At 36.2% G+C, this 26,113-nt stretch overlaps 1 protein-coding gene across 1 annotated transcript; it reads left to right on the top strand.

Annotated features, from left to right (window-relative positions):
• The first annotated feature begins 481 nt into the window (after positions 1-481).
• Positions 482-25,841, top strand: LOC147388140 (alpha amino-terminal protein methyltransferase). Its single transcript, XM_086419990.1, has 8 exons — positions 482-775; positions 860-1,007; positions 10,458-10,516; positions 12,860-12,979; positions 13,484-13,585; positions 14,804-14,858; positions 24,943-25,040; positions 25,556-25,841. Exons 1-8 carry the CDS (start codon positions 494-496, stop codon positions 25,679-25,681), a joined length of 990 nt encoding a protein of 329 aa, XP_086276116.1. The 5' UTR covers positions 482-493; the 3' UTR covers positions 25,682-25,841.
• Positions 25,842-26,113: the final 272 nt, after the last annotated feature.

The following is a 26,113-nucleotide window of genomic DNA, read 5'->3' as shown; positions in this document are numbered from 1 at the left end:
GCGTAGCATTGATATATAGTTTGTGCTTGATTTTGCTTTTTGATGCTATCTTTTTCTCTTTTTTGTACTTTGCTTCATGGTCTCTTTGACCATACTATCAATAAAGATTTTTGAATTATAAAAAAAGATAAAAATAAATAAATATACATTACCAAATAATTCTAAACCGAGTTAAAGGGTTTATCTCGTCGGAGTCAAGTCTATGCACGACCATGATTTTTAAACTCGTCCGAGACCGAGACGTATTGATATCAGAGCTGAACGAGATCAACTCACAAAGTCATTTTTTTGACCGAGTTTTATGACTCACTTGTAATTTTTTGATTTATCTTACGAGACGTCTCAAACATATCGGAAAACTCGTCTAAGACGACTCGGTATCAGAGCTGAACGAGGCGGGACGAGATACCGAGTTTAAAATTCATGTGCACGACACGAGATGCCAAACCGAGAATTGAAACATGGGTTGGATCACGAATTGGCAAAGTGAGATATGGATAAAACTGGTAATTTAAGTAGAAGTGGGATTAGCCCTTTGACACTCTCTTCGTCTCCTATTCTTCAAAAATCATTTTCGTTATTTTTTGTACATTCGAGACCGCGCATTTGGACTCAACGAGTGAGAGCAGAGAGATTGGGTCAGATGGAGGTCGGTGGGTCAGACTCCGACGGCCGACAATTCAAAAACGCAGAGGAGATGTGGAGAGAAGAGATCGGAGATGGAGATAGCCAAAAGAAGACTGAATGGTACGAGAGCGGCGTTGGATATTGGGAAGTAAGTTTTTTTTTTCCCTCTTAAAAAAAAAAAAAAAAAAAAAAAAACCCTAAAACCCTAAGTTTGTTATTGGTTAAAATGTAGGGTGTTGAAGCATCTGTAGATGGAGTATTGGGTGGATATGGGCATGTTAATGAGGTTGATATCAAGGGTAGCGAAGCTTTCCTCAAAACCCTTTTGTCTGATCGTCTAGCTTCTGATGGTTCTATCACTCGGCATCTCGTAGCTCTTGGTACTCTCTCTCTCTCTTTCTCATATGGGTTTGTCTATCTTTTTAGAGTTTAGGGTTTTATAGTAATTTTTCATAAATTAAAATTCATCTCTTTACAATTAATAACTTTTCATAAATTAAAATTCATCTTCTTTACAAGTAAAAACTTCTAGGAGAGATGGTACATTTTATAGTCGAATACATAATTTAGATGGAAACTTATGGAAGTTAATGTGTAATATCTATTAGTTTTAAAATATAGGAAAGCTTGAAATCATTTATAATAAAAAAGGTGAAACCTCTTATTAAATGGGAGAAATTAGGGATACCCTTCCACAAAATGCAAGATAGGGTCTACCGCTTGACCAAAAGTCAGTGTCATTGACTGATAGTGAAGTAACTGTAAGATTTTGACTTATTTAAAATGCCTTAAAAGAATTTAAATTACTAAAATACTATTATACCTATTTTTATTTTTTTATTTATTGTGGTAGAATCTATGCGGTTCGATCAAATCATGAAAAATCACTTTCATTGAATTAAATCAAGCTCATTTTCTCCATTGAAGTTCATCACTTGGGATTTTTTTTATCGGACTGTATTTAACCTAGTAGATTCTCCATCCTCACTTATTTTGTTAGGAACAGCTATTAGTCCTCCATATTCATTCTAACTCTTTTTCTTTACATTTCTGCCATTAACATACTTGCATTAAAATGTTGTAGTAATCATGTAAAATCGAGTTTAAGAGCTCTCATTTCATTTAATAAGTTGTGATAAAAGCTTTAAGATGAGTTTCCCCACACATTTCCAACTCAAAATCTTCATTTCTTTTACAAGAAATATAAAAAAAAGGAAGTTAAAGGTTTTCAGTTTTGTGCACGCAGGGGGGCACTGTTTTTAAATTTAATGCTAATTTTGTTTTCTGCACGATCACTTAGAAGAGAAAATTTTTAGAGAATCAATGCTTAACAAGAGATTTCTCTAGGTGTATTTCTTAGGTTCATCTCACTCTTTACTACATATTGCTATTGTTCTTCGCCCCCTTTTGGTGCAATGATGACCAAACAATTGTTAACTTGGTTTAAGTGGAAATCGTGAGTCACCTCATTTAACTCAATACAATTGTCGCATGATAGCACCGGCAGTTTGGAAACTACCAATATACAAGGCAAAAAGTTGAAGAAGTTCCACAACCTTGGACACCATTGTTCATGGCATTGCATAGACATATAAAGTGATTCTCATGCTCTCGTAACTTGGCCGACTGTTCTGACACTAACTGCAAATGGAGCTTTGACACTTGTGGCATAAACAGACAATGCAAACAACCTTCTTAGGGAATGCTGACAGTCATTCTTGAATTCGTACTAGTTGACCTTTACTGGCAGTCGTCACCCCTAAAGAAATTGAATCTATGACTAGTGGATCTCAAGTGGTTGTTAGAGAAGGGAAATGATGACAATTCCGTTGAAGAGAGAATGCAAGACAGTGCCTGCTCCAACTGCATCATGAGTTTGATCCCGCTTGTTATGTTATGTTGATGTTTACCTATACAATGGTAAAAGCAATGCTCAAGGGTATGTCTCATGATTCCTATATACATTAAGTGAATGCCAAGGGAGTATTGTACTTTGCCTGGATGAATTCTGTAATCACTAACCGAGTGAGCTTACACTTGTATGTCAATTAGCTAGTTGCAAGCGCCTCTCAAGAAATTTTCGAATGCTAGGCTTCTTTTAAGATTTTTTTAGATAGATATGGTTGTATTGTGGTATTGTGGTTTTTCCTTTGTTGCTTCTTTTATGTATCTTAGTTCTTCCGTTGGGGTGGGGTGGGGTGTCCTTTGCACTCTTAGACTTCCTTCAATTGTTTTTGTCCTCATTTTTGGCACGATAAACTTTTTAACTTCGATGATGATGATGATAATAATAACAAGAAGAATGATGATGATGTAGGACAATGAAACTTAACCTAAGATGAACTCAAAGGTGATTCTCAAAGTCAAAGTTATCAAATTGATGCATTTGAAGCTACCGACAAAGAACGACAAGATTCACATTTAGTTTCCCTTTTTTTGGTAATTGTATTTTGTAAAAATATTTTAAAGATTTTTTTAGAGAGAAGCTCTGGGTTTTCATTCTAGAGAGAGAAAGACTTTGAGGCTGCTTGGGGTGGCTCAATACTCAATACTGGTATCTGTGAACTTCATAGCCCTTGGGGGACTGCCCTCCCTAACTATGAAGGGAACGGTTTCAAGAAGGGGTGTGGAGGATCGTCTATTTCCTCATTCTTTCTTCTTTCTTTTCACTTGTGTTCTCTAAAAAATTTCTTCTTCATTTTTATGGTGGCTACTTCTTCGGGTTAATCATGGAAAAATCTATTTAAAGGAGGCGATACATCTTCAAACAGGGATTTAGAGTTTTTTCCAGAGTTGATAGATTCTTCGTTTGTGAAGATACCAGAGGATTTGATTAGATTTGAAGCCTCTCGTTAGGAGAATTCTCTGGTGGGCTATGTGTTGGGTAAACTTCCATATTTCTATGGTCTAAAAATAGTAGTAAATAGACTGTGGAAATTGAAAGGTTAGATGGACGTGCTTTCGCTTCTAGAAGGCTTTTTCCTGTTTAAATTTAATCTAAAAGAGGATTATAACATGGTTCTGAATTTAGCTATTTGGAGTATCGGTGGAAGACCTTTGATATTGAGGAAATGGACAATCAATGTTAAACCAGTCCGTGAGATGATGTCCAAAATCCCTATGTGGATTCGTTTCCCCCACTCTCCCCTACAATTTTGGTTTCCTAAATGCTTAGGAAAAATTGGTAGTGTAGTTGGGATCCCATTACACATGGATGAGGCAACTTCGAATAGATCTCGACTGGATTTTGCGCCAATTTGTGTAGAAATTGATACTAATGTTAATTCTAAGATTCTATTCTCTTGGAAAGGAATGATGGTAGGAAGTCTATTCAACGAATTATTTTTGAATGGAAACCTAACTATGTCAGATATGTTCAATATTTGATCATGGTAAGGACCAATGTTCGAGGAATGAGAAGGGTAAAAAAAATGTTCAACAATGGGCGCCTAGAGTTAATAAAGAAGTAAAAGAAAATTAGAATTTAACCCAATGTGCAATAGAGGTGAGACCAACAAATCAGGGACCTTCGATTTTGCACAACAGAGAGGGAAGTGACGTGGTGAATCAGGAAATCTAGGTGGCATCTGGCGTGATAAATAATGGAGAGAAAAGAAGGGACGATGTGGCTAAACAAATAGTCACATTTGTTGGGATTGAATCTAATGGAATCCATTCGGTTGAAGAGACCTTTAAACATACTCCTCTTAAGTTGCAAGATCATATGCAATGAAAAGGATTGGGAAGTGGTTAAAGGAAGATCTCATGGTAAAAATGTATCTGTTGAGGGCAATTTAGTAACTAGAGAATGGAAAAAAGTCTAAATTCATGGGGAGAACTTGTTAGATGGTTTGGAAGTTGTGTTATTTGTGCAGCCTATGAGGATTGAGAATCCTTTTCAAGCTTTGGAATCCGATTTAGTAGGTAATTCAAGTGAGATGGGTTCGGAGCAAGAGGTGGATCAGGATATGGTTGAGAGTTCGAATGAGTCTGACTCTGTTCCTGAAACACAATTCAGCAAGGGTGGTTCTGAAAATGCGATTTCTAGTGCTCCTAAAAAATCAGGTAAAAATAAAAAAAGGAGAGAAAAAGAATTCTAAAAAAGACGTTCCTTAGGAGATTGTTACTAGATCAACCAGATCGTAGGGTAACCTCGGAGAGGGGAAAAATACAGAATTGAGTTGTATATGTCGGTCGTTATGTGGAATGTGAGGGTCTTCAATAGCATGAATAAGAGAAGAGCATCCAAGATTTTATGTGGGAGGAAAAAGTAGAGATTATGGGATTTTGTGAAACTAAGGTTGAGTTCCATAACTCAAGGAAGTTTCAAAAAAAATTGAAGAGAGGTTGGAATTTTATTGATAACTATACTTCTCATTACTTTGGTAAAATTTGGTTAGGCTGGAACCCTTTAAAATTTATTGTCACCAAAATTTTCGAATCTAGCCAACTTATTCATTGTCATGTGAAGAGGCTAAGAGATGGGATGGAGTGCGAAATTTCTTTTGTCTATACTGAGAATTTGAGAAAAAGGGACTTATGGAGGGATCTACAAGTTATTTCATCTTTGGATCCTTGGAAAATTCTGGGGGATTTTAACGCAGTTTGGTACCAGGAAGAAAAGCTGGGAGGGATACCAACTTTAACTAGTTCAATGTGGGATCCTAATGCATGCGTAAATTCCATTGGACTTCATGATTTGAAAACTGTAGACGATTGGTTTTCTTGGTCTAATAAATCCTCGGGTTCTAGAAGAATTCTGTCTAGACTTGACAGAGCATTAACTAACTCGGAGTGGTTGATGAAATTCCCTATCATGAGTTTTAATTGTCTGCCTCATGGTGTGTCTGATCATGCTCTTATCAGATTTAATTTTTCGACAGTAACTAATGGTGGCTATCCAAAAGTACTTAAATATTTTACCTTCTGGATAGAGCACTAGGGGTAAGGGAGATTGTAACTCAGGCATGGAGTACCGGGTTATTGGAAATCCAATGTTTCGGGTGGCTTGTAGACTGAAGGCGGTAAAAAATGCTCTCAGATCGTGGAATAGGGAAGATTTTGGAAACATAAATATAAGAAAAGATCAAGCCAAGAATGCCCTTTTTGAAATACAAAGTATATTCAGATGAACCCCCTTGATGATAGGTTAGCGGCCAAGGAAAGAGAAGCAACATCTGTGTATAATCAAGAGTTGGAGACTGAAGAAAAACTACAGACAGAAATCATGAATTCAAAGGTTAAAATAAGGCGATCGTAACTCCAAGTTCTAATATTGCCAAGAATGGTATCATGGATCTTGTTAATAGCCAGGGAGAGGTTCTTGAAGATGAAACTAGCATTGGTGATTGAGTGGTTGAGTTTTTTATAGGCATTTTCAGAAAGGATAATCCAATCACTGTAAGTTGTAATTTTTCTTCTATTTCTATATTCTCTTCAGAGCATAAACAGATTTTATTAAATCCTGTTTCAAAGGAGGAGATAAAATCTGTAGTCTTCAATGCTCCTAGAAATAAAGCCTTGGGTCCCGATGGTTTCAGCATGGAATTTTTTACTGCCTACCGGATATAGTCGGATCTTATGTATATGAGGCGGTGTTGGATTTTTCAAGCATGGAAAAATGTTAAAAAAATGAATGCCACTCTCATTTGTTTAATTCCCAAAGAAGAGAATGCCAAGAAACTTAAGAAATTCAGACCTATAGCTCTATTCAACTTCTTTTATAAAATAATCTCAAATTTTTTGGCCAATAGACTTTCTGTGTCTCCTTTCTGTCATTAGTCCTTTTCAATCAGCTTTCATTAAAGGGAGGAGAATACAAGATAACATCATTCTTGCCCATGAAATGATCAATAATTTCCACTTACCTAATGGCCCCAAGTGTCTTTGTGCAAAAATTGATATCCATAAAGCGTATGATTGTGTCAGTTGGTCTTTTCTTGAATCCGTTCTTTCTCAAATGAGTTGTCCTAGGGAATGGATCAATTTAATTATGGAATGTGTATCCACGACTAGATTTCCGGTCCTTATAAATGGGTCATCCTCTTCAAGAGTGAAAGAGGATTGAAGCATTTTTTTCTATGATTCATCAACAAGTTGAGGGTAATGTCATTCACGTTCCTAAGGTATTTGGTGTACAAGGAATTTCTCATTTGATCTTTGCAGATGATGTTATGTTATTTTCTCAAAATGAGAAAGACTCTTTAGTGAATATCAGAAAAACGTTAGATCTTTTTCATAGTATGTCCAATCATCAAGTGCATGATGAAAAAGGCCATATTTTCTTTAGTAATTCATGTGTTGATCAGATCTTAGCCTTGAATACACTTGGGTTTTGTAAAGGGGACCTTCCAATTTGTTATCTTGGTCTACCTCTTTTTCCATCCCGTCTTACACATTTGTTGTGTCAACCTCTTCTTGATCGAGCGGCTAAGGGAGTGGAAGGTTTGAAATCCATGTTTCTTTCATAAGCTTGCCGATTGGAATTAATTAAATCGGTTCTATGTTGTTTCCATATTTATTGGTTAGTCTCTTTTAACATTCCTTGTAGTGTCCTTAGAAAAGTTGAATAACTTCTTATGGAGTGGTCCTTCCCTTCAAATATCTTTTCACCTTGTTCAATGGAAGAATGTTTGCAAACCCATAAGTTCTGGGGGTCTTGGTATTCGAAGTTTGTGGGAAGCAAATAAAATGGGAATGGCAAAACTTTTTTGGAACATGCTAGAAAATAAATCATTATGGGCAAAGTGGATGAGGCTGCGATATGTTGGTACTAATGATATATGGACGTGTCAAGCACCACAAAATGCTTCATGGGATTGGAAAGGAATTTTGAAAGCAACGGAGTTCATTGTTAAAAATACCAAAATTTTGGTTGGGAATGATGAGAATACCTTAATGTGGTGGGGGACCCTTGGATAGAGGGGGAAAGTTTGATCTCAAGGTTTGGGAACCATATTATCAATTTTTTTTTGATAGTAATGGGGAGGCCAAGATTAAAGACTTTTTGGAGGGTAGAGTGTGGACTTTACCCAAACCATATAATGATCATATGACTAATGTGGTAGAGCTTGTAAAGTCTCTACCGATTCCTAAGGGAATGTTTGATGATAGAATAGTTTGGAGTCTCAACGCAAATGGCAGATTTTCTTCAAAATCAGCTTATGAGGTTATGTTGGGTGCTATTAACCAAGTTACGTTGGAGGAAATTATATGGAGCAAACGCAAAATACCAAGACACTCGTTCATAACTTGGTTAACAGTGAAAAGGAAGTTAACTACTATAGAAGAGGGGAATGTAATTTGTATCACGATGCTCTTTATGCTTAACCAAGCTGAAACAAATGTTCATTTATTCTTTGGTTGTATGTATACAAGTTGGGTTTGGAAAACTTGTCTCAGAAATTTTGGTATCATTCAGATGGGTATTGAAAGGGTGAAAGAGGAGCTACAAATGATTAAAGGTATTCGATTCCCACATAAGGAGATTTTACATATGCTTTGTGTAAGTTTTTGTGCAACTATTTACTTTTCTTCGCGAGAAAAAAATAATAGAGTTTTTGAAGGTGTTTACTTGCCAAAAAAAAACTGATTTTGAAGTAAGTTAAGGAATTAATCAAAGCTACTTTTGATGGTGTGGAGATTCTAGAAACCTTTGGGGGAAGTTCTGTAGCTTTCTTCTCAAATTGGAATTTTTTAGTTTCAAAAAAGAAAGTAGTGCAGAAATTGTTGTTTTGGAAATGCCCCATAGAAGGCTTTGTCAAAATTAACACTGGTGGTGCTTGTTCATCAGTAGGAGGGGGGTTTGGGTTCATTGGAAGGAATGACAATGGAGGATTTGAGCTTGCGGGTTGGTCAGGTAGCAATGAGGATGACATAATACGTATTGAGCTGTTGGCAATATGTGAATCACTAGTTTATGCACTTAAAAGAAACTTTGTAAGAGTGATAGTTAGCTTGGACTCGCTCTACTCCATCAACTGCATCAATGATGAAATTGAAGTTGGATGGAAATATGAAGAATTAAGAAATTCAGCAACTCCAAACAGCTTTTAAGACTGTCAGTTTGAAATTCTTCTTGAGAGAAACAAATCGTGCAACAGATTTTTTAGCAAAAATGGGTAGTTATGACCGTGAGTTTTTTGTAATTGAGGATGTTAGTTTTATCCCTCAAGAGCTAGAGAGAATTATTCTGGATGATCTTTCTTGTAACTATCTTTGTTAGCATATTTAATAAAAGGGTGGTGTCCCTTCGACCCCAACTTGCTGATCAAAAAAAAAAAACAATAAAATTTATGAAACAAATTAATTATGCCAAAGATTATTAAAAAAATTCTAATAAGTAATTAAAAATGATTCTTAGGCAAAGTTACAATCCTACGGGGCTACTCCCAAATATTAAAATGAGGGATCCTGAGGAAGATGTGATTTCTAAACTAACTTAATGTCTCAATCTAATACCTGTGAAGGTTTTTTAAAGCCCAATCAAGGGTTTCAAGAATGTGTTCTAGGCTCAAAGGGTTTGATTGAATATTGTTGATGTTTCCACAATCCCAATTGGCTATATGTTAAAAGGCTAAACATAAAGTTTTGCAATTACAAATATATTGTAATATGGTTAAAGGGTTGGTATAGGGTCAAATTTGGTGAGGTAGGAAGGTGAGCTAAGATTTCTTGATGATGGAATTAGAGTTTAGAAGGGGTTTGGCTTAGAAAATGGTGGCTGTAAATTTCTGGACAGCAGGTTATATTAAAAAAAAATCAAGAAAGGAGGATAGAGAAGAAGATTAAGAAGAGGGAGAAGATGGAGATAAATGATTATTACCTCTGAATCACACCACGAAGAGTCATGACTTCATACCACACATCCAATCTTCGGAAACATCTGTAAATTTTATTCAATCACTTATAATAATAAAAATCTGGAATAATATTATAGAAGACTATTGATAAAAAAAAAAAAAAAAACTATTATAGAAGACTCAAAACCCTAAACATCTATACTAGAAAGACAACCCAAACATCTATACTATGACCATGGATTAAGAAAACATAAAAAATAAACCCAAATATTAATAATAATCACTAAAATAGACCTTCCTAAACATAAAACTAAATAAAACATTAAATTTAACTAATGACTCATTGGAAAAGGCCCATGATCTTTGATATCCGCATCAAATAATAATGATGATGATAATTCTGTGGAGGTTCCTTCCTTTTGCTTAACATGGGGGTATGGTTGGAAAGGAACAAGAGACTCTTCAAGGAGAAAGAAGACATTGTGCTTAACATTCTTGGGTTGCTATTTTTTTGGTGCAAGTTGTATCCCGACTTTAGGGGAGTTTTGTTTGAGGATTTTATTTTTAGATGGGACACTTTGATTGTTAGTTAGTCGCTTTTGTTTCTTTTTGGTTGGTCATCTTGACTGCCGTTTGTATCTTTTCTCTTCTTAATAAATTTATACTTATAAAAAAAAGGATAATGGTTTCATATGGTTCAACTGGAGGAATGCTTTATTCGATGATAGGTATAAAATATGGTTCCATGTTTGTTTGTTTTTGTTTTTATTTTTATTTTTTCTGAAATAATTTGAGCTCATTGTGATACTTTCATCCAATTCAGTTTAGTTTTCATCCGGTGAAACTTGTTGGTTCTGAACTATTTTTTCTTATTTCTCTGGGTTGAAGATGTCCAGTGCTAAATGTTTTCTTCTATGTTTTCATTAGTTTCAATTTCAGTGGAAGAATGTGCTTAATGATTATCAAACAAAGCTGTTTGATAATTTTACATGGGCTTATGAGATCTTATGGATACTGGAACTTCTACAGATTGCGGTTCTGGGATAGGAAGGGTCACAAAAAATCTTCTATTAAGATATTTTAATGAGGTAAGAATTGCTAGTTTGTTTTCAGTCATTTGAATTTCCTTTGAATTAGGGAATGCATCCAATTTAATTGATTGGTTTGGCTCACTATGCATATTTCATCTAGTGATCGTGTCCAATTATTTGTATATCATGAATTCATCATATATGATGCAATGAGGAATTGGATAGGTCTTTTAATGGTATCTTTTACAAATCTTGATTTCCAATGTCTTGCAAAATCAAATCAATGGAATCTATAAAATAACCAAGTCAATGGGATGCACGCCACCAGTTATCCAATGCAAATGTGCTGTTCTCAACATCAGTTCCCTTTGTGTTGCTCTTATGACTGATGTCCATCACAATACAAACAATGTTTTACTTGCTCACCACATCAACCAACAGTTTCTTCAAATTGAGGAAGTGCTCTTTTGTCTAGTCTATCTTAGATACATCAATCAATTTGTGAAAGATCATGATTTTTTCACAATACACACTAAAATTGATGATTGACTTTCTATTTTGCTATCGTCCATCACACATCACAATGCACCATATGTTGGCCATTTCTTTTAGGCTTTAGCTTGTCCACTCCATCTCCATATTCAAAATTCGCTGGTCATCCAGTCTGAAGGAAGACCTTTCGTGTTGGTCCTTGACTTCTCTATGAGCGGATTTATTGTTGAATTCTAGTTAATTACTAAGAAATATGTTATTGGAACAAGTCTAGGGTCTTCAAATGATGACAATCATATTTTTTACTTCATTAATATTAGTGTCTTTAAAGGTGCATGAGACTTATGCCTTGAGACGTGTCTCAGGTTGTGAGGCTCAATAAAAAATCCCTAAGTAGGAGAGAAATGTAAAAGCAACAGGGTTATACACTTCAGACCGAGAGGTGCCCCAAAGGTGTATGCCTCTATGTGAAACGTGGCTGAGGCATGACTGAACCGATCACCTTTTGGCCAAGGTCTGCACCTCAAGTTAATTTTTCTACTTGTTTATGTTTTTTAAATCTATAGATTGACCATATTTTAAATCTGTTTTTATTGAATAATATAATATTTTCAATTTTCTTCCTCATATTATTCTAATTTTCTTTTATTTATTTATTACCGTTGGCATGCAACATAATTATTTATTTGATTCATAATATATGCGAAGGAAATTGTTGAATTGATTTGATTTATAAATAATTTTTTTAGTGTTTAGTATTACCCTAGGAAAGTAATTGAAAAAAAATAATATTTACTTATACTTTTGCAATAAATATAAATTATTTATTTGCTAGAAACTTTCAATTATTCAAATATAAACATATTTATTTTTTACTGAAATTTAAAATTGCAATATTTTATTAATGTAGGGGTGTAAGACTTGAAATTCAATCATATGGATTTGAAACTTGATATTCAAAAATTTATGGTACCTACCCTAAACTTTCAATTATGTGATATTAATTATTTATATTTGTTATGTTATGTTATTTATTTAAATTCTATGCATGTGAGTGAGGCTTGTGCCTCAAAGCATAGGCCAGTCGAATGCTTGGCCTCACACCTCAACATCTAGTAGCATTGATTAGTATCATGCATTTGGGTATTTTATTGTTCCGGAAAATCATCAAAAGGAAGAGTTTCTAACTTATTTCTTTCTGTACTCCTACGATACATACTTATCTACATACATACATACGTACGTATGTATAACTGTGAAAAGGAACTCATGTTCACTCACCACTCAACTGTGTAAATACAAAATATAACTGTCGGGATGTAAGATGTATCCTGAGAATACATCATGGCTCTCTAAAATAAATCTCGACCACTGGATTTTGAATTTACACAGTGGGGATTTTTAGTGAACATATGGGTGCCTTTTCATGAGTCTATGAATCCCGATCAATATATATGTTATGGATTTTTATTTTTAATTTGAGGCTTAGGCATCACATTGCCTTGGAGCCTACATCTTGCTTTCCAGAGGCAAAAAGCCTCAAACAGGCCTCACTTCCACAGTTTTTAAAACGTTGGTCTCATCAAAGCCATGAAATCACAATCTAATAAGCAACAAACTCATTTACTTCACCCCATTTTGGGAGAATCCATGCAACTGGGGTCAACGCGCTTCATGAATCAATTGTAATTCTGGCAGAAATAATTGCAAAGAATTTAAAAACGATTATTGTCTTCTGAAAAACGCATACTTTCTCCCAAGACAAAAACCTTTTGTATTACAGCGGTGCCACAAGGAAAATTTTCATTCCTATTTCCTGTTAATCCTACTGTAAAATTTCTTTATCATTCCCTGTTTAATATAAAATATTCTCTTTGGCTACTTTATGCTAATGTGCTATGAATTCAGGTTGATCTTGTCGAACCAGTTTCACATTTTCTGGAGGCTGCCCGCGAAAACTTGATTCCTGAGCATGGTACGGTCTCAACTAATCACAAGGCTGCCAATTTTTATTGTGTCCCTCTTCAGGTAATTTGACCTTTTGTTTATTGGGATGAATACATGTACGCACTCAAATAAGCACATCTGAACCCTCACCCACACTCGATTGTTTTGAAGTCTTGTTCAAGTCCTCCTTGTTTGGCTGGGACTGGAAGAGGGTCCAACTTTGGATCACAATTCACATGGGCTGGCTTGATTGGTCTCCGGTTGAGTTTTGTGGCTTAGTTGTATCACCTTAGATTGGGCTCGTCTCTGGTTGCCTTGGATGACTTCGGTTATGTTCATTGTTATGTGTTGCAAAAAACTCATAAAAATATAATGCTCTATTTGCTCCTCTTGGGCTTGGGTCTGGATCATACAGGTCATTCGAGTCAATGATCTGACTCCAAGATGAAAACTTTGAATGATGTATGCACTCACAATCTTCTTACAAAATTGTTATAGATCTTCTCATACTATTCAAGTATCCCTCATTTAAGTTACACACCTTGATGGATGTTTCCATTTCAACGTTTTTAGTTGAACTTGTAGGAGTTCACTCCAGAAGAAGGAAGATATGATGTTATATGGGTGCAGTGGTGTATTGGGCAGCTTGCAGATGATGATTTCGTATCCTTCTTTAAGCGAGCAAAGGTAAAAGAAATGTGAATATATTTGTTTTTTTCACTGAAATGAATTTTGAAACATTAAAGAAGTAAGTGATGGACTCTGGATAATGGCTGGGGCAATGAGCATTTAGGTTTTCATGAAGCTGCCTTTCAAAAAAAAAAGGAGGGGGGGGGGGGGGGGGTGTGACTGGCTATGGTTAAATGAATTCTTAAATGTTCCAAAAGGCTGATGGCATGAAGCCTGGAAAGTAAAATGTGAGTCCTCTGTTCAGGTTCATTTCATTTTTAATAATAGAAAATAACAAGTTTCTTACACTAATAAAAAATTAAAATTATAAATCAAATGGCTGAGCACCGTATTGGGTTTATTGGAATCTGTCTCCACATGAGTAAAAGAATCATATAAGAATAGGAGTTCTTAGTTCAGAGCATCCCAATTGCTTGTACCAGTGGGTTAAAAAGTTAAAAATAGTTGAAGTGCTTAAAAAAGTTTCAAAATTTACATACGAAACCTTGTTAAAATATTCTGTTGTTTGTTTAGAAGCACAGTAAAAATACATGATTCAAATTTGTTTGATCGGTACGAACACACACTAAAAATATCTTCTTTGTTTGTATCCGAATCGTAAGATTCAAATATGAGTCTTATCTAAATAACAAGATTTACAGAAACAACATGGTTTTATTAAAGTCTCAAAACGTTTGGGTTGACATTTGACTTGAATTTTAGGATTTTGAAAGTAATACCACTGGATTCGGTTTAGCTAAAGAGGATTTGCTTGGCCAAAAGAAGGAACTGATCTTGATCCCAAATTGGATCTCTGAACATCGTCTAGGGGCGGAGACAATAAAAATGGGAATCTTAATTGAAAATCAAGTCATCTTAAATGCAACTTGGATTTTCTTAATTGCACTTGACATCTTGGTTTTTTTTTTCTTCTAGTGTTCATGCAATTTTCCTTCGTATTAAAGCCTCTATCTTACTTGATCCAAGTTGTTCAAGGAATACAAACATTTGCATTTTGAGGAACTTGTCTTTAGATGGTATTGTTTGTTGATTGGGGATGGGGTGTCCTAGGGTTTCTTAGGGTGATCTGTATCTCCTTTTCATTTTGTACTTCATGTTAATTTTCTTGACTCTCAAAACAGTCCTAGTTAAGAAAATAAAAAATTTAAAAAAATCTCTCACTAGCATTTCACTTTCTTGTTCCATTTTGGTGCTAATTAACGTGTCACTCCTCAGGCTGGCCTCAAACCTAATGGGATTTTTGTCTTGAAGGAGAACATTGCAAAATCTGGTAAAAAACTCTCTCCCTCTATCATTTTTTTTTTGCCAATTAGATCTTTTTATTTTCGTGAAAAACTTACACTTTCACAATAGTAAAAAAGATATCCTGATTTTGTATGTGAATCTAAAGCTAGCATGTGGTGTTAAATGCACTTAAAAAAGAGAGCATATCTTAAGTGTTTGACTATATTCTATTTGATGTTCTCTAAGCAGAATATGATAGTTTGCTCATAACCTTAATACATGCAGTGTTTACATGCCATCCATACCTATTGTGGAAGTTGATTTTTTGACAAATCGGCCTCGATCCCGATTTCATTATTAAACTCGCAAAAAAATTGAAAAGGGATGAAAAAGAACAGGAGGATTTTTACGTGGTTCGGTAAACGTACTTACGTTCACGGGCTCGGGGAGCCATTCCACTATAAATCTCACGATTTTTACGCGGTTGCATGACCTCCTCTCCTAAGTCTCCCCCTTTCTCCTCTTTTTCTCCCTCCCCCTTTACAATGGCCACTGACCCTTTAAATAGAAAAATCCTAAAAAGAATCCTAGTTCTAGTTAAATTAAAATTGATCCTATTACCCCTTATCCCAATTAATAATTATATAAAAGGGGAAGAATCTTCTTAAATTGAGATTCTTTCCTAAAAAGATAAAGTCCTTTTCAAATGATGCCACGTGTTAGTCTCGGGATGTGTGTTGATGGTGTGAATGAACAGTCCAAATGGGAGAGGATTTTATCCCTCCACAATAGCCTCCTTTCGAAGGTGGAGATTGATGTACTGAGATCTGCCTTCGAGAATTTTATAGTTTCTGACAATTCTTCCTGAAGAGCACCATCCTTGATTTTCGAACTAATGTGATTCTTAAACTCTCAAGCTTATCTTCTTCCGTATGAGTTAGATTTGGATCCCATAATGATTTAAGATTTTCTGTCTAATAAACTGACCAACCTGGGGGTTGAGCCTGATTCCTTGGGAGAAACCGAGTATTTTTTATGTGTTGACCGACCAATAAAGATGTTGGGTTCCATTTTATGTACAACCAACCAACTAACAACGATGTCGGATTCCCTCGATGAGCCAAGCCTAAAACTCAACCTCAAGAGTAGAGTTCAATTTCCTACCTTGAATTGAACTCCCTTACTTATCGATTCTAGCTTTGTTCTTTCATCAAAACATGACTATATTCTCTCACTGACCTTAGCCACCTTAATCATTTTAACCATGTTCAACCAATAGAATGAGGTTCGGTTCCCTTGATGAACCGAACTTAAAGACTTAAACTTTCTTGAACCTACTCAATTTTAAGAGTAGGGTTCGGTTTCCTCAATGAACAGAGACTTAACCTTCTTCAACCTACCCAACCTCAAGAGTAGGGCTCGGTTTATTGAACCCACCAGACCTTTAGAGTAAAGTTTGGTTCCCTCAATGAATTGAGCTTGAACTTTTTTAAACCTACTCAACCTCACGTGTAGGGCTTGGTTCCCTTAATGAACCGAGACTTAACCTCCTTGAACCTACTCAACCTCAAGAGTAGGGCTCGGTTCCCTTAACAAACTGAGTTTTAACCTTCTTGAACCTATTTGACTTTAAGAATAGGGCCTGGTTCCCTCAATGAATCGAGCTACCTTGTCATTTTAATTATGTTCAACCTATAGTAATAGGGCTCAATTCCCTTAATGAATTAAGTTATTTTTCAATACTCGTAAATGAACAAAAAGATAACCATCTTCATTAACTCAATTAAGAATATTCAAAGTAGAATCCCTATGCCTCGATAAATCATAATTTAAAACCCCTCTGTCCTACTAGAAACTGAAGTATACTCCTTTACTTATTAAAATCCTAGTTATAATACCTTCTTAAGTAATACCGAGTCCAAGTTCCTAACTAGTTATACTTGGATCGAGCCCCCATGTATAAATTAACTGTTTTACCTTACTGTCTGGGTTTACATTGAGCCCCCTAGTGTACCATTTAACTCGATGGATCCCTAAAATTATGTTTGGATCGGGCCCCCAAGTACAAATTAACTGTTTTACCCTATTGATCGGGTTTAAAGTAAGGCCCTCAAATATTTCACAACGGAGTAGAAATCAAGTAATAAATTGAATCGTTTTACTTAGTTGAGTCCCTAGACTCGATCGAGTTGGGCATAAAAATTAGTTCCCTAGTTTTCATTTTGTCGGGCCATCCAAACAAAGCAAATTGGATCATATGGGATGCATTTTACGGGCCCGAACTGAACCCTCGAACATTAGCCTCCACGTTAGTTTTATGCCGAGTTGATTTAAACAACAAATTGGGTCACATAGGACCCGTATTATGGGTGTGAACTAAGTCGTGCAATTAATTGGCTCTGTGCAATGGTTTGTCCTCTTATCTTTTTTTACATCTATCCACATTCTAAGATGTGGATATTATTTACATAAAATTGATACATAGCCCACACATCTAAACAACATTTTATTTTCCCACTCCTTTACTATGCATGCTATTGGTTACCTTTTTTCAAAGGTGACAAGAAGTCCCATACATCAAGATTGATGTGTAAGCTATGCACTAAAACTTAACCTTTAAAGTTACCCTTTACAACATGAAAAAGAGAATTATACATCAAGATTGATATGTAAGCTATACATCAAATTTAACCCAATGTCTATCTAACCTCCCTTTTCATTTTTCTATTTGTGTGCTTGCCTTATAAGATAAAAAGAATGGTCTCACACCAAAAATTATGTACAAGTAATGCAACAAAATTAAACTTGTCATACTACCTTTTAATGTAAAGTATAAGGTAAAGAATACCTGGCAATGTCCCTGTGGTGTGCTCCATCCTTCCCATAGTGTTAAGCTTGTGGTGTACCCTACTCCTCCTATGGTATACCTTTGCTATGTGTGCTCCTTCCATGCTGTGGTACATCCTTTCTAACATTTTGTCCTCATCCATGATGCTGCCCCCATTAATGTACCTTCCCTTTTAACCCCATCCTATTTATTATTTTTATTTCTTTTTTTAGTCAAAATTCGACCTGATTTCAACTATGAAAGGAGGATAGAGAGCTGTCTCCCCAAACAAACTGCTACAGCCCCCTCTTAAAGAGAACCCGTAAGGAAATTAGGTTTTAATCGAACTCCTCTCTTACCGAGCCTTGAACCGGTTTTGCCGATCTCTTTTTTTTTTTTTGTCAATCGAAGAATCTGATCAATAATTGACGATTCAACCATGGTGAATCTTGCCATCACCTCCATGCTCATCATGGATTCTACAGCTTTTCCTTCAGCAAGGATTCGGTAACCCTCTGATTTGATCGAGAATTGATGACAAACATATCCTCACTTCCATCTTCCGGTGTTTACAAACCCACACCCCTTCTGTCTGTCGAACCATTTCATAACTCCGATCGGCCGTAGACCAATCTTCAGATGCGCATTTCTCATCTTCCCTTTTCCCCTTTGCTCTTAGCGCCCCCCTTTTTTTTCGATCTTTATCCCTCGTTTATTCTTTTTTGCTCTGCGTCTTTCGATTAGCAGGCCCTGATCATGGCTTTGTCCTTGTAATTTAGTAATCCATCGTGATCTGACCTGGGCAAAGTCAGTTCAAAAACCCTATACCACAAGAGTTCATCTTGGGGGTAGCCCCCAACTCTTGATTTGAAACCCGACCACTCTTTCTCGTAGTTCCTTGATCTGTTCTTACCATTGTCCTCACCATGTGTAAGTTGTGTCCCTTGTTCTGGTCCCCACAGACGACACCAATTGTGGAGGCCGATTTTGTGATAAACCAACCTTGATCACAATTTCATTGTTAAACTCGCGAAATAATTGAAAAATCATGGAAAAGAACACAAGGGTTTGTACGTGGTTCGGCATACGTGCCTACGTCTACGGGCTCAAGGAGCCATTCCACTATCAATCTCGCTGTTACATGACTTCCTCTCCTCGATCTCCCCCCTTCCTCCTCTTTTTCTCCTTCCCTTTTTACAATGTCCTTTAGCCCTTTAAATAGAAAAATCTTAAAAGGAATCCTAATCCTAGTTAAATTAAAATTGACCCTATTACCCCTTATCCAGATTAATAATTACCTAAAATGGGAATAATTCTCTTAAATTGAGATTCTTCCCTAATAAGATAGAGTTATCTTCAAACGATGCAACGTGTTCACCTTAGGATACGTGTTGATGGTGCAAATGAACGGTCCAGATGGGAGAGGATTTTACCCCTCCACATCTATGAAAAAGTTTTTTGTTTATCAAACACTACATAACAAAGTCCCTCCTATTTCTAAGATTTTCTGTTTCGGACAATGGTTAGTACTCATGTTTTGGACATATCCTGCATGTTGGATGCATGGCGACGTTTTTCATACAACTTTTACTTTGTTTAAATATTTTGTATTCAATGTTTAATTATATTTATATTGTTTGTAAGATTTTAATGTGTATCAACATATCTAAAATGCATCCCTATTATGCTACATATTAAATTAAAGTATTCAAACTGGTTGTTTATTTTATTATTATTATTATTATTATTTTGGGGGGGGGGGTGCGTGGTTTAGGATAAAATTATTTAATAAGGAGAAAGTAAGTAAGACAAGTACGAGGCCGAGGAGGTTGAGACCTGCCTCAAACAGCCGAAATACTAACTACACATCATCCCTAGCAATCGTATCCCATTCGAATACAAAATCCTCAACGAACAACCCCCTAAAAGAACTTAAAAGGATTCGTCATTTAGTTCTATCTAATGGATGTCTTGCTCCTTTCATTTGCAAACCTTTTTATTGTGCTCATTTTAGAGGCACCTACAAAGAGGACCAAGACAAGGCTTGGTCCAAAGGGCCAAGATATTCCAGCTCTGGAAAAAGGCCTAGCGCAAAATAAGGCAAGGTTCAAGAAATGCTAAACAAGCTGAAATAAGAGGGCCATATATCTCTTGTGAGTAGCAACGAACAAGAAGATGGTTATCAAATTCACCACATGATTTGCATAAGGGAATGAAAGTCAATAATGATCCTTTTTTACATCTGATTAAATGATCAATTGTGATTTGTGAGAATTTTGTCATGAGAAGCTATCCAAACAAAGGAAACCGCCATAGAGGAATTTTGGAATCCAAACACAAGGAGGCAACAAAAGAAAAGTTAGACATGGAATCCAGTGCCAAATAAAATATATTGCTTAGAATGACCAATCATGGCTTCTCATCCACAATCACGTGTCTACATCTGACGGAATATTGGGGGTCTCATTGATATGTGAGATTAGATCGGCAGTATCATCTATTTCCCAATCATTGAAAAATTATCTTGGATTCAAATTCCCAAGATAAAGCATTAACAGACTGGACCATAAAACTATGTACTAGGTGTCTTTCCTACTTGGGCAGCATGATACACAAGAGAATGACCCTACTATCAATTAGGAATATGGAATAAACTGTATATATGTCAGGTTCAAACAATATATATATATATTTATGCTTCTATTAATGTTGGAAATTGACTCATTTGTGTCATTTTTACAAGAGAAGTGTGTTTTGGGGAGAGTCAAGTATCTAACCTACCTTTTAAAAAACAACGTTAATATTGATTAATATGGATAGGCATAGAATGAAGAACCTAGTTATTATACTAACTAATACCAAGAATACCTCTACTGACGTCTATATTTACTGTTGTAAATCAACAACAAAGTGCAGAAGTCATGGTTTGGTGAGACTCTGGACTTCGGGAGCAATTCTTCTATAGGTATATCTGATAGAGATTTCACTTCAAGGACCAATGGATTGGTTTATTATATTCTCTCATGTGGCTGATGATTTGGGAAAGCAAGGTTTGACATATATATTGAATGCTATTCCTCAATTTTATATTATTAATTCAATTTTTATCGATGAAAAATGTTCACTTGGAATAAAATAAAATAAAAAACATGCGCAATATGAAATTTCTCTGCAAAAAGAGAGTTAAGGTTTTCACACTTTAATTATCACGATTCCACAATTGGAAGTTTTGTAACCATGCCCAGAATTTCTTTTTGGGGTCTAGTAGCAGGGCTGATCTTTTTGTCAAGAATAATAGATTTTGTACTCTAGATTGTGTATGAATGAGAATAAGAGAGACATGATAAATGTGTATTTATATACACAGAAAGATAGACAAGGCTACTTTCACAAAGAGCTGAAAGAGACTGAAATAACAATTGAGAGAATGATGCATTTTAGGTAACTTTGGATTTAAAAAAAATAAATAAAGGGGAGGATAAAAAGTTGAAAATTCATCAGCTAAAGAATTTTAAGGGTACTTGTAAAATTGTGAGAAATGAGGGATGCAATAGCAAAATGAGGGTTTTTACAGGGGCTGTTTTGGAATCTTGTAAAAAGAGGACAATTTTTTATGTTGACAAACGAATCTGTTTTGTGCAGACGTAGGGCCATAAATGGGCTTGAGTTGTTTCTTTTTTTTTGGCTTGCTTTTGTGGGAAGCTGGAATCCTGCTCACCAAATGCTCATTTTGACATAGGAAGTACTTTTGGGTGTTGGGAAACAGGTCTTAATCGTGTTCTCAAATGCTACCATAGAGCAAGAATCTTGCTAATAGTTTTTCCCAAGCCTTACAAGAACTAGCGGAGAAGGAGAAATTCAACTATAGTAAGAGGAAATTGTTCCAAGACAATTACGTTTGATAACATCAAATAAATCAGGAAAATTAACAAAGATGGCCTTCCAAGGTATATGTGACCCTAATTTTAGAATTCTACATATAAAATCTCTACGTTCTATCATCTATTTTGTCTACTTTGTAGTCTTACCATTGGATAAAGACTTGCAACTCCTAATATCTCCTCTATTTTGAATAAACATGGAACTTCATAAAAAGTAACGTGGACTCCTTCAGAGTAGTAATTTCAATGACTTTCCAAAACTGCCTATTTAATCCCTTCTTTCCCACAAGAAATCAGTTTCTTTTTCTTGCTTTATTCCAAATTATTTATGTTCATTTCTAAATGTGTTCCCTTCTTTAGAATAGAATGTCATTACCATTCATTAACTTCATGGTGCTTTTGCTCACACTATCGGACATGCCATTCTTCACAGTTTTTGTACGTGTCTGGTTAGTTAATTCCCTTGGGATGCAACAACTCATTTGTTAGTTGAGAGAGACATTTGATTGAATTTTTGTTGGGATGGAAATCTATGGTGTTTTTCCCTTGTATGTAATTCATTGATGTTTTTAGGCTTGGAAACTCATATTTTGGTAGAGAGAAATTTGATTCAATTTCAGTAGTGTGTAAGCCTTGGAAATTTGCGGCGTTTTCCCCCACTCTGTGAATCCATAATGTTTTTATTACACATGCGCAAATGAAAACAATGTTTTCAAACGCTGAGATGTGAAGCAAAGCGCTTATTTGGCTTATGCCTCATGGCATAAGGTGTAAGTCTCACATGCATCAAATATTTAAATAAATAATGTAAATATAAAATAATTAATATTGAATTAAGGTAGCCACCACATGTTACCAAATTTCTAGTTTAAATTGACTGATAGAACTCTAATTTTTAGTTGCCTACATAAATAATATATATTTTGGGTATGTGGATGCTAAGCTAAAAGCACTCGTGGGAGAGATTGAAAGCCTTGACAGAAAAGAGGAATTGGGGAGTTTGGATGTTGACGGGGGGCTAAAAGGGTAGATTTAAGAGCTAACTTTCAGAAGGTAGGGGCAATGAATGAGATCTCTTGGAAGTAAAAGTTGAGGGCAAAGTAGCTTAAGGAGGGGGATAACAAAACGAGGTCCTTTCTTCGGATGGCGAGTTATCATTGTAGGGTAAGCTACATCTCAAGATTAAAGGTGCGGGGGGAGTGGAGAGTGGGTGATGATGAGGTGGCGGCAAGGGTAGTTGATTTTTACATTGATCTCTATACTTAGAGGTTTTGGGCACGGCCGGTGTTTGATAATTTGCACTTCAAAAGTATTTCAGATGTGCAACAAAATTGGTTAGAGAAGCCTTTTGAGGAGGAAGTTTGATCTTTAGTGAGTGGTATACGAGGACGATAAAGCTCTTGCCCTCGATGGTTTCTCCATGGCATTCTTCAAGGTGTGTTGGGAGGTAATTAAGTCTGATCTTTTGGTGGTTTTAGAGGAGTTTTTCGGGAGGGCTTTTTGGACCATGGGTTGAATTGCACCTTTGTAACACTGATCCCTAAGATAGAAGGAGCGGAGGATATTGCAGACTTGAGGCTGATCAGTCTTGTGGGCTTGGTGTATAAGATCTTGTCCAAAATATTAGCATCAAGGTTGAAGGAGGTGATACATTCTATCATTAGTCCCTCCTAAGGGGCTTTCGTTGCAGGCGCCAGATATTCTATCATTAGTCCCTCTTGAGGGGCTTTTGTTGCAGGTCACCAGATATTGGATAGCAAAAGAAACCAAGACTTGTTTGCAAGATTGATTGTGGAAAAAGCTTATGACCATGTTAGTTGGTCCTGCCTTGAATATCTCTTGAGGAGGATGGGGTTCGGTGAGAATTGGGTCTTTTGGATTATGAGGTGTGTTTCTACTCCTTCATTCTCTGTTCTGTTTAATGGTTCGCCTAAAAGTTATTTCAAAAGCTCAAGGGGTTTGAGGCGAGGAGATCTGTTGTTGCCTTATCTGTTTTTGATGGTTATGGAAGCCCTGATTAGAATGTTGTCCAAACTCCATAGCTGTGGCGAATTGTAACTTGTCAGGTTTTAGAGCAGGTAGTCAGAACCACCTAATTTTTCACCTCCACTTTGCAAACGATACTTCGGTGTTCTTGGGCTATTCGGTGTCACAGTTGGCCGTTTTGTTTTGTTTCAAAGTGGGAGTTTTGCCTTCTTCGTATTTGGGTCTCCCTCTTGGGGCGGATTCTTGGGATCCAATTTTATTCTCTAGGAAGAATGGGAAAAAGGTTTAGCACTTGGAAGGCTCAAGATCTTTCAAAAGGAATTGTTGGGGGCGGGGGGAGGAGGGGACTGGACTTTGATCAAGAGTATCTTGGCCAACATTCCTATTTATTACCTTTCCTTATTTGCTTTTCTGTTTAGTGTGGAGCAAAGACTAGACAAGATTTGTCGAGACTTTTTTTGGCATGATAGGGAGGATAGAAGGAAGTTCACATGATAAGTTGGAAGAAGATTTTCTTGCCCATGAGTTGAGGGGATTTGGGCTTTAGAAGCTTTGCCTCTGAATTTGGCGTTGTTGGAGAAATGGCTTTGGAGATTCGGTGAGGAGGAAGAAAGTCTGTGGAGAAATGTGGTGTATCAGAAGTTTGGGTGGAAAAGTGGGTAGGCTAAGCTCATGGGTGTGGGTTGTGGAAGGGTATTCTTGGGAGACTTCCTTTATTTCGAAAGAAGGTGAAGTTCGAGGTGGGGAAAGGAAACAAGGTTCGATTTTGGGAGAATAGATGGTGTGGGGAGGTTTCTCTTATGGAGTCATTACCTGATTTGTATGCCGTGTCCACCAAGAAGGATCAATCGACTCCTTTTTGGTTGGTATTGGTATGGATAGGGCGTGGGACCTTGGATTCAGGTGGAATTTTAACAATTCCAGTTGATACAAAGGTAGAGGATCGTAGGCTTTGGGAGGGATTGAAGGATGGAATTTTCTTGGTCCGGTCCATGTATGGAGCCGGGTTGCTGATAGTGGTCCCCTTTTCCCTTACAACTTTCATTTGGGGGGCGGGGGGGAGCTATGGTACCTTCCAAGGTATCAGTGTTTGTCTGGTTAGCTGCAATGGGGTTTTCCCTTTAGAGCCTCCAAGCGAATTTTATGGAGCCTCCTCCCTTTTGCCATCTATTGGTGTCTGGAAGATTATTTACATAACACATCAATTCAACAACTTTCTTTGCATTTATTACTACTTTAAGTCAAACATATATTCAACATTATTTTTATATCGGTTGATAGCCTACAAAGACTACCAGTTTGTATTGGCTTTGTCTCACTTTCACTACTGGCTGAATTGCTCCGATGGAAACTTCTGAAAAATTAAAAAGTAAAATAGCAAACAAACTGGGGGACAGGCTGAACTATTTTGAGCTAATAGGATGACTGGTTTACAGGATTTGTTTTGGATAAGGAAGATCGTAGCATCACCAGGTCTGATTTATACTTCAAGGAGCTCTTCAATCGATGCGGATTGTATCTCTACAAGTCAAAGGTTTGTTTGTTCAGATTATTTATTGCTCGCATGTTTGGTTTTGACATTCTGTAGGCAAAAAAACATGTTCTAATAACTGGTTCAGCATTATATTCTTCTTTTAATGTATGTTTTAAAAATTTTGGTTCAGATAATTACTTAGCTCTCACCTTCAGTTTCTTCATTTATTTAATACTAAATGAACTCTTAGGTTCTCTGTGGTTGTAGAGAAGATGTTTTCTCTGGAAAATCAATCCTGAGAAAATAGATTTCATGAGAAAATCGTTGCCACTGTATGATTATACTTGGGAAAATGTGAAAGCAAGAGTTGTTTTTTAGTTTGGGGGAAAAGGATAATCACGAGGGAATGACATTAGGATTTTCCCGCCCTCACGTGAAAATCCGTCTTGGAGGATCTACATTTGTTGGGACCACAAAATGCACAATTATAATCACATAAACCAAGGCCTTTCTGGAGAATACCCCAAGAACCCATTATAATTTCATTTATGGCTATTGTTTTGATGTTATTTCAGGATCAGAAAGGATTTCCCGAGGAATTATTTGCAGTGAAGATGTATGCATTAACGACTGATATGCCAAAGAGTGTTCATGGGAGCAGACCCAAAATACGTTCCAATAAACCTGCCATCATCAAGTGACGAATTTCCTCCCAGACGATGTTGCGCTTTTGGGATCACAAATTTTATTCTATTTTATATTATTCAAAATGTACCTTACCTTAAAAAGAATGAAAGAGCAGATATTGCTTTTCAGAGCGACTTTTAGATTCTGTAAGCTAATATTATCTTTTTCCCATCCCATTCCATCTCAAGTTTTTTGCATTAACCTGCTTTTTAAATTTCCCTATGAAAATGGTTACTTAACTATTTTGGTCCAAAAAATGGTTACTTAACCTGTTTTGGTGAATATTTGAGATGCCCTGCTATATTTTCAAACTGATGACGTGTCCCCCTTGACCTCGGTCTACTCTAATAGACTGATGAAAGATGAATTAAATGCCCTTGTCTTCAAACTGTAGCCAAAACCCTTGATTTTTCTTGCCTAAAATCAGTCATCTATATTCTCATACT

The sequence above is a fragment of the Akebia trifoliata genome, chromosome 13 (assembly GCF_017979445.1).
Source record: "Akebia trifoliata isolate Shusen 1 chromosome 13, ASM1797944v1, whole genome shotgun sequence".
In the NCBI taxonomy this organism is placed as follows: Eukaryota; Viridiplantae; Streptophyta; class Magnoliopsida; order Ranunculales; family Lardizabalaceae; genus Akebia; species Akebia trifoliata.
This window is presented reverse-complemented; position numbering and strand designations above follow the sequence as displayed.

Excerpts from the sequence above, each read along its gene's own strand:
- LOC147388140 (XM_086419990.1), top strand. The coding sequence starts at position 494 with ATGGATAAAACTGGTAATTTAAGTAGAAGTGGGATTAGCCCTTTGACA. Across the intron at positions 12,980-13,483 it reads TTTATTGTGTCCCTCTTCAG|GAGTTCACTCCAGAAGAAGG; the intron begins GTAATTTGACCT and ends TTGAACTTGTAG. Across the intron at positions 14,859-24,942 it reads GGAGAACATTGCAAAATCTG|GATTTGTTTTGGATAAGGAA; the intron begins GTAAAAAACTCT and ends ACTGGTTTACAG.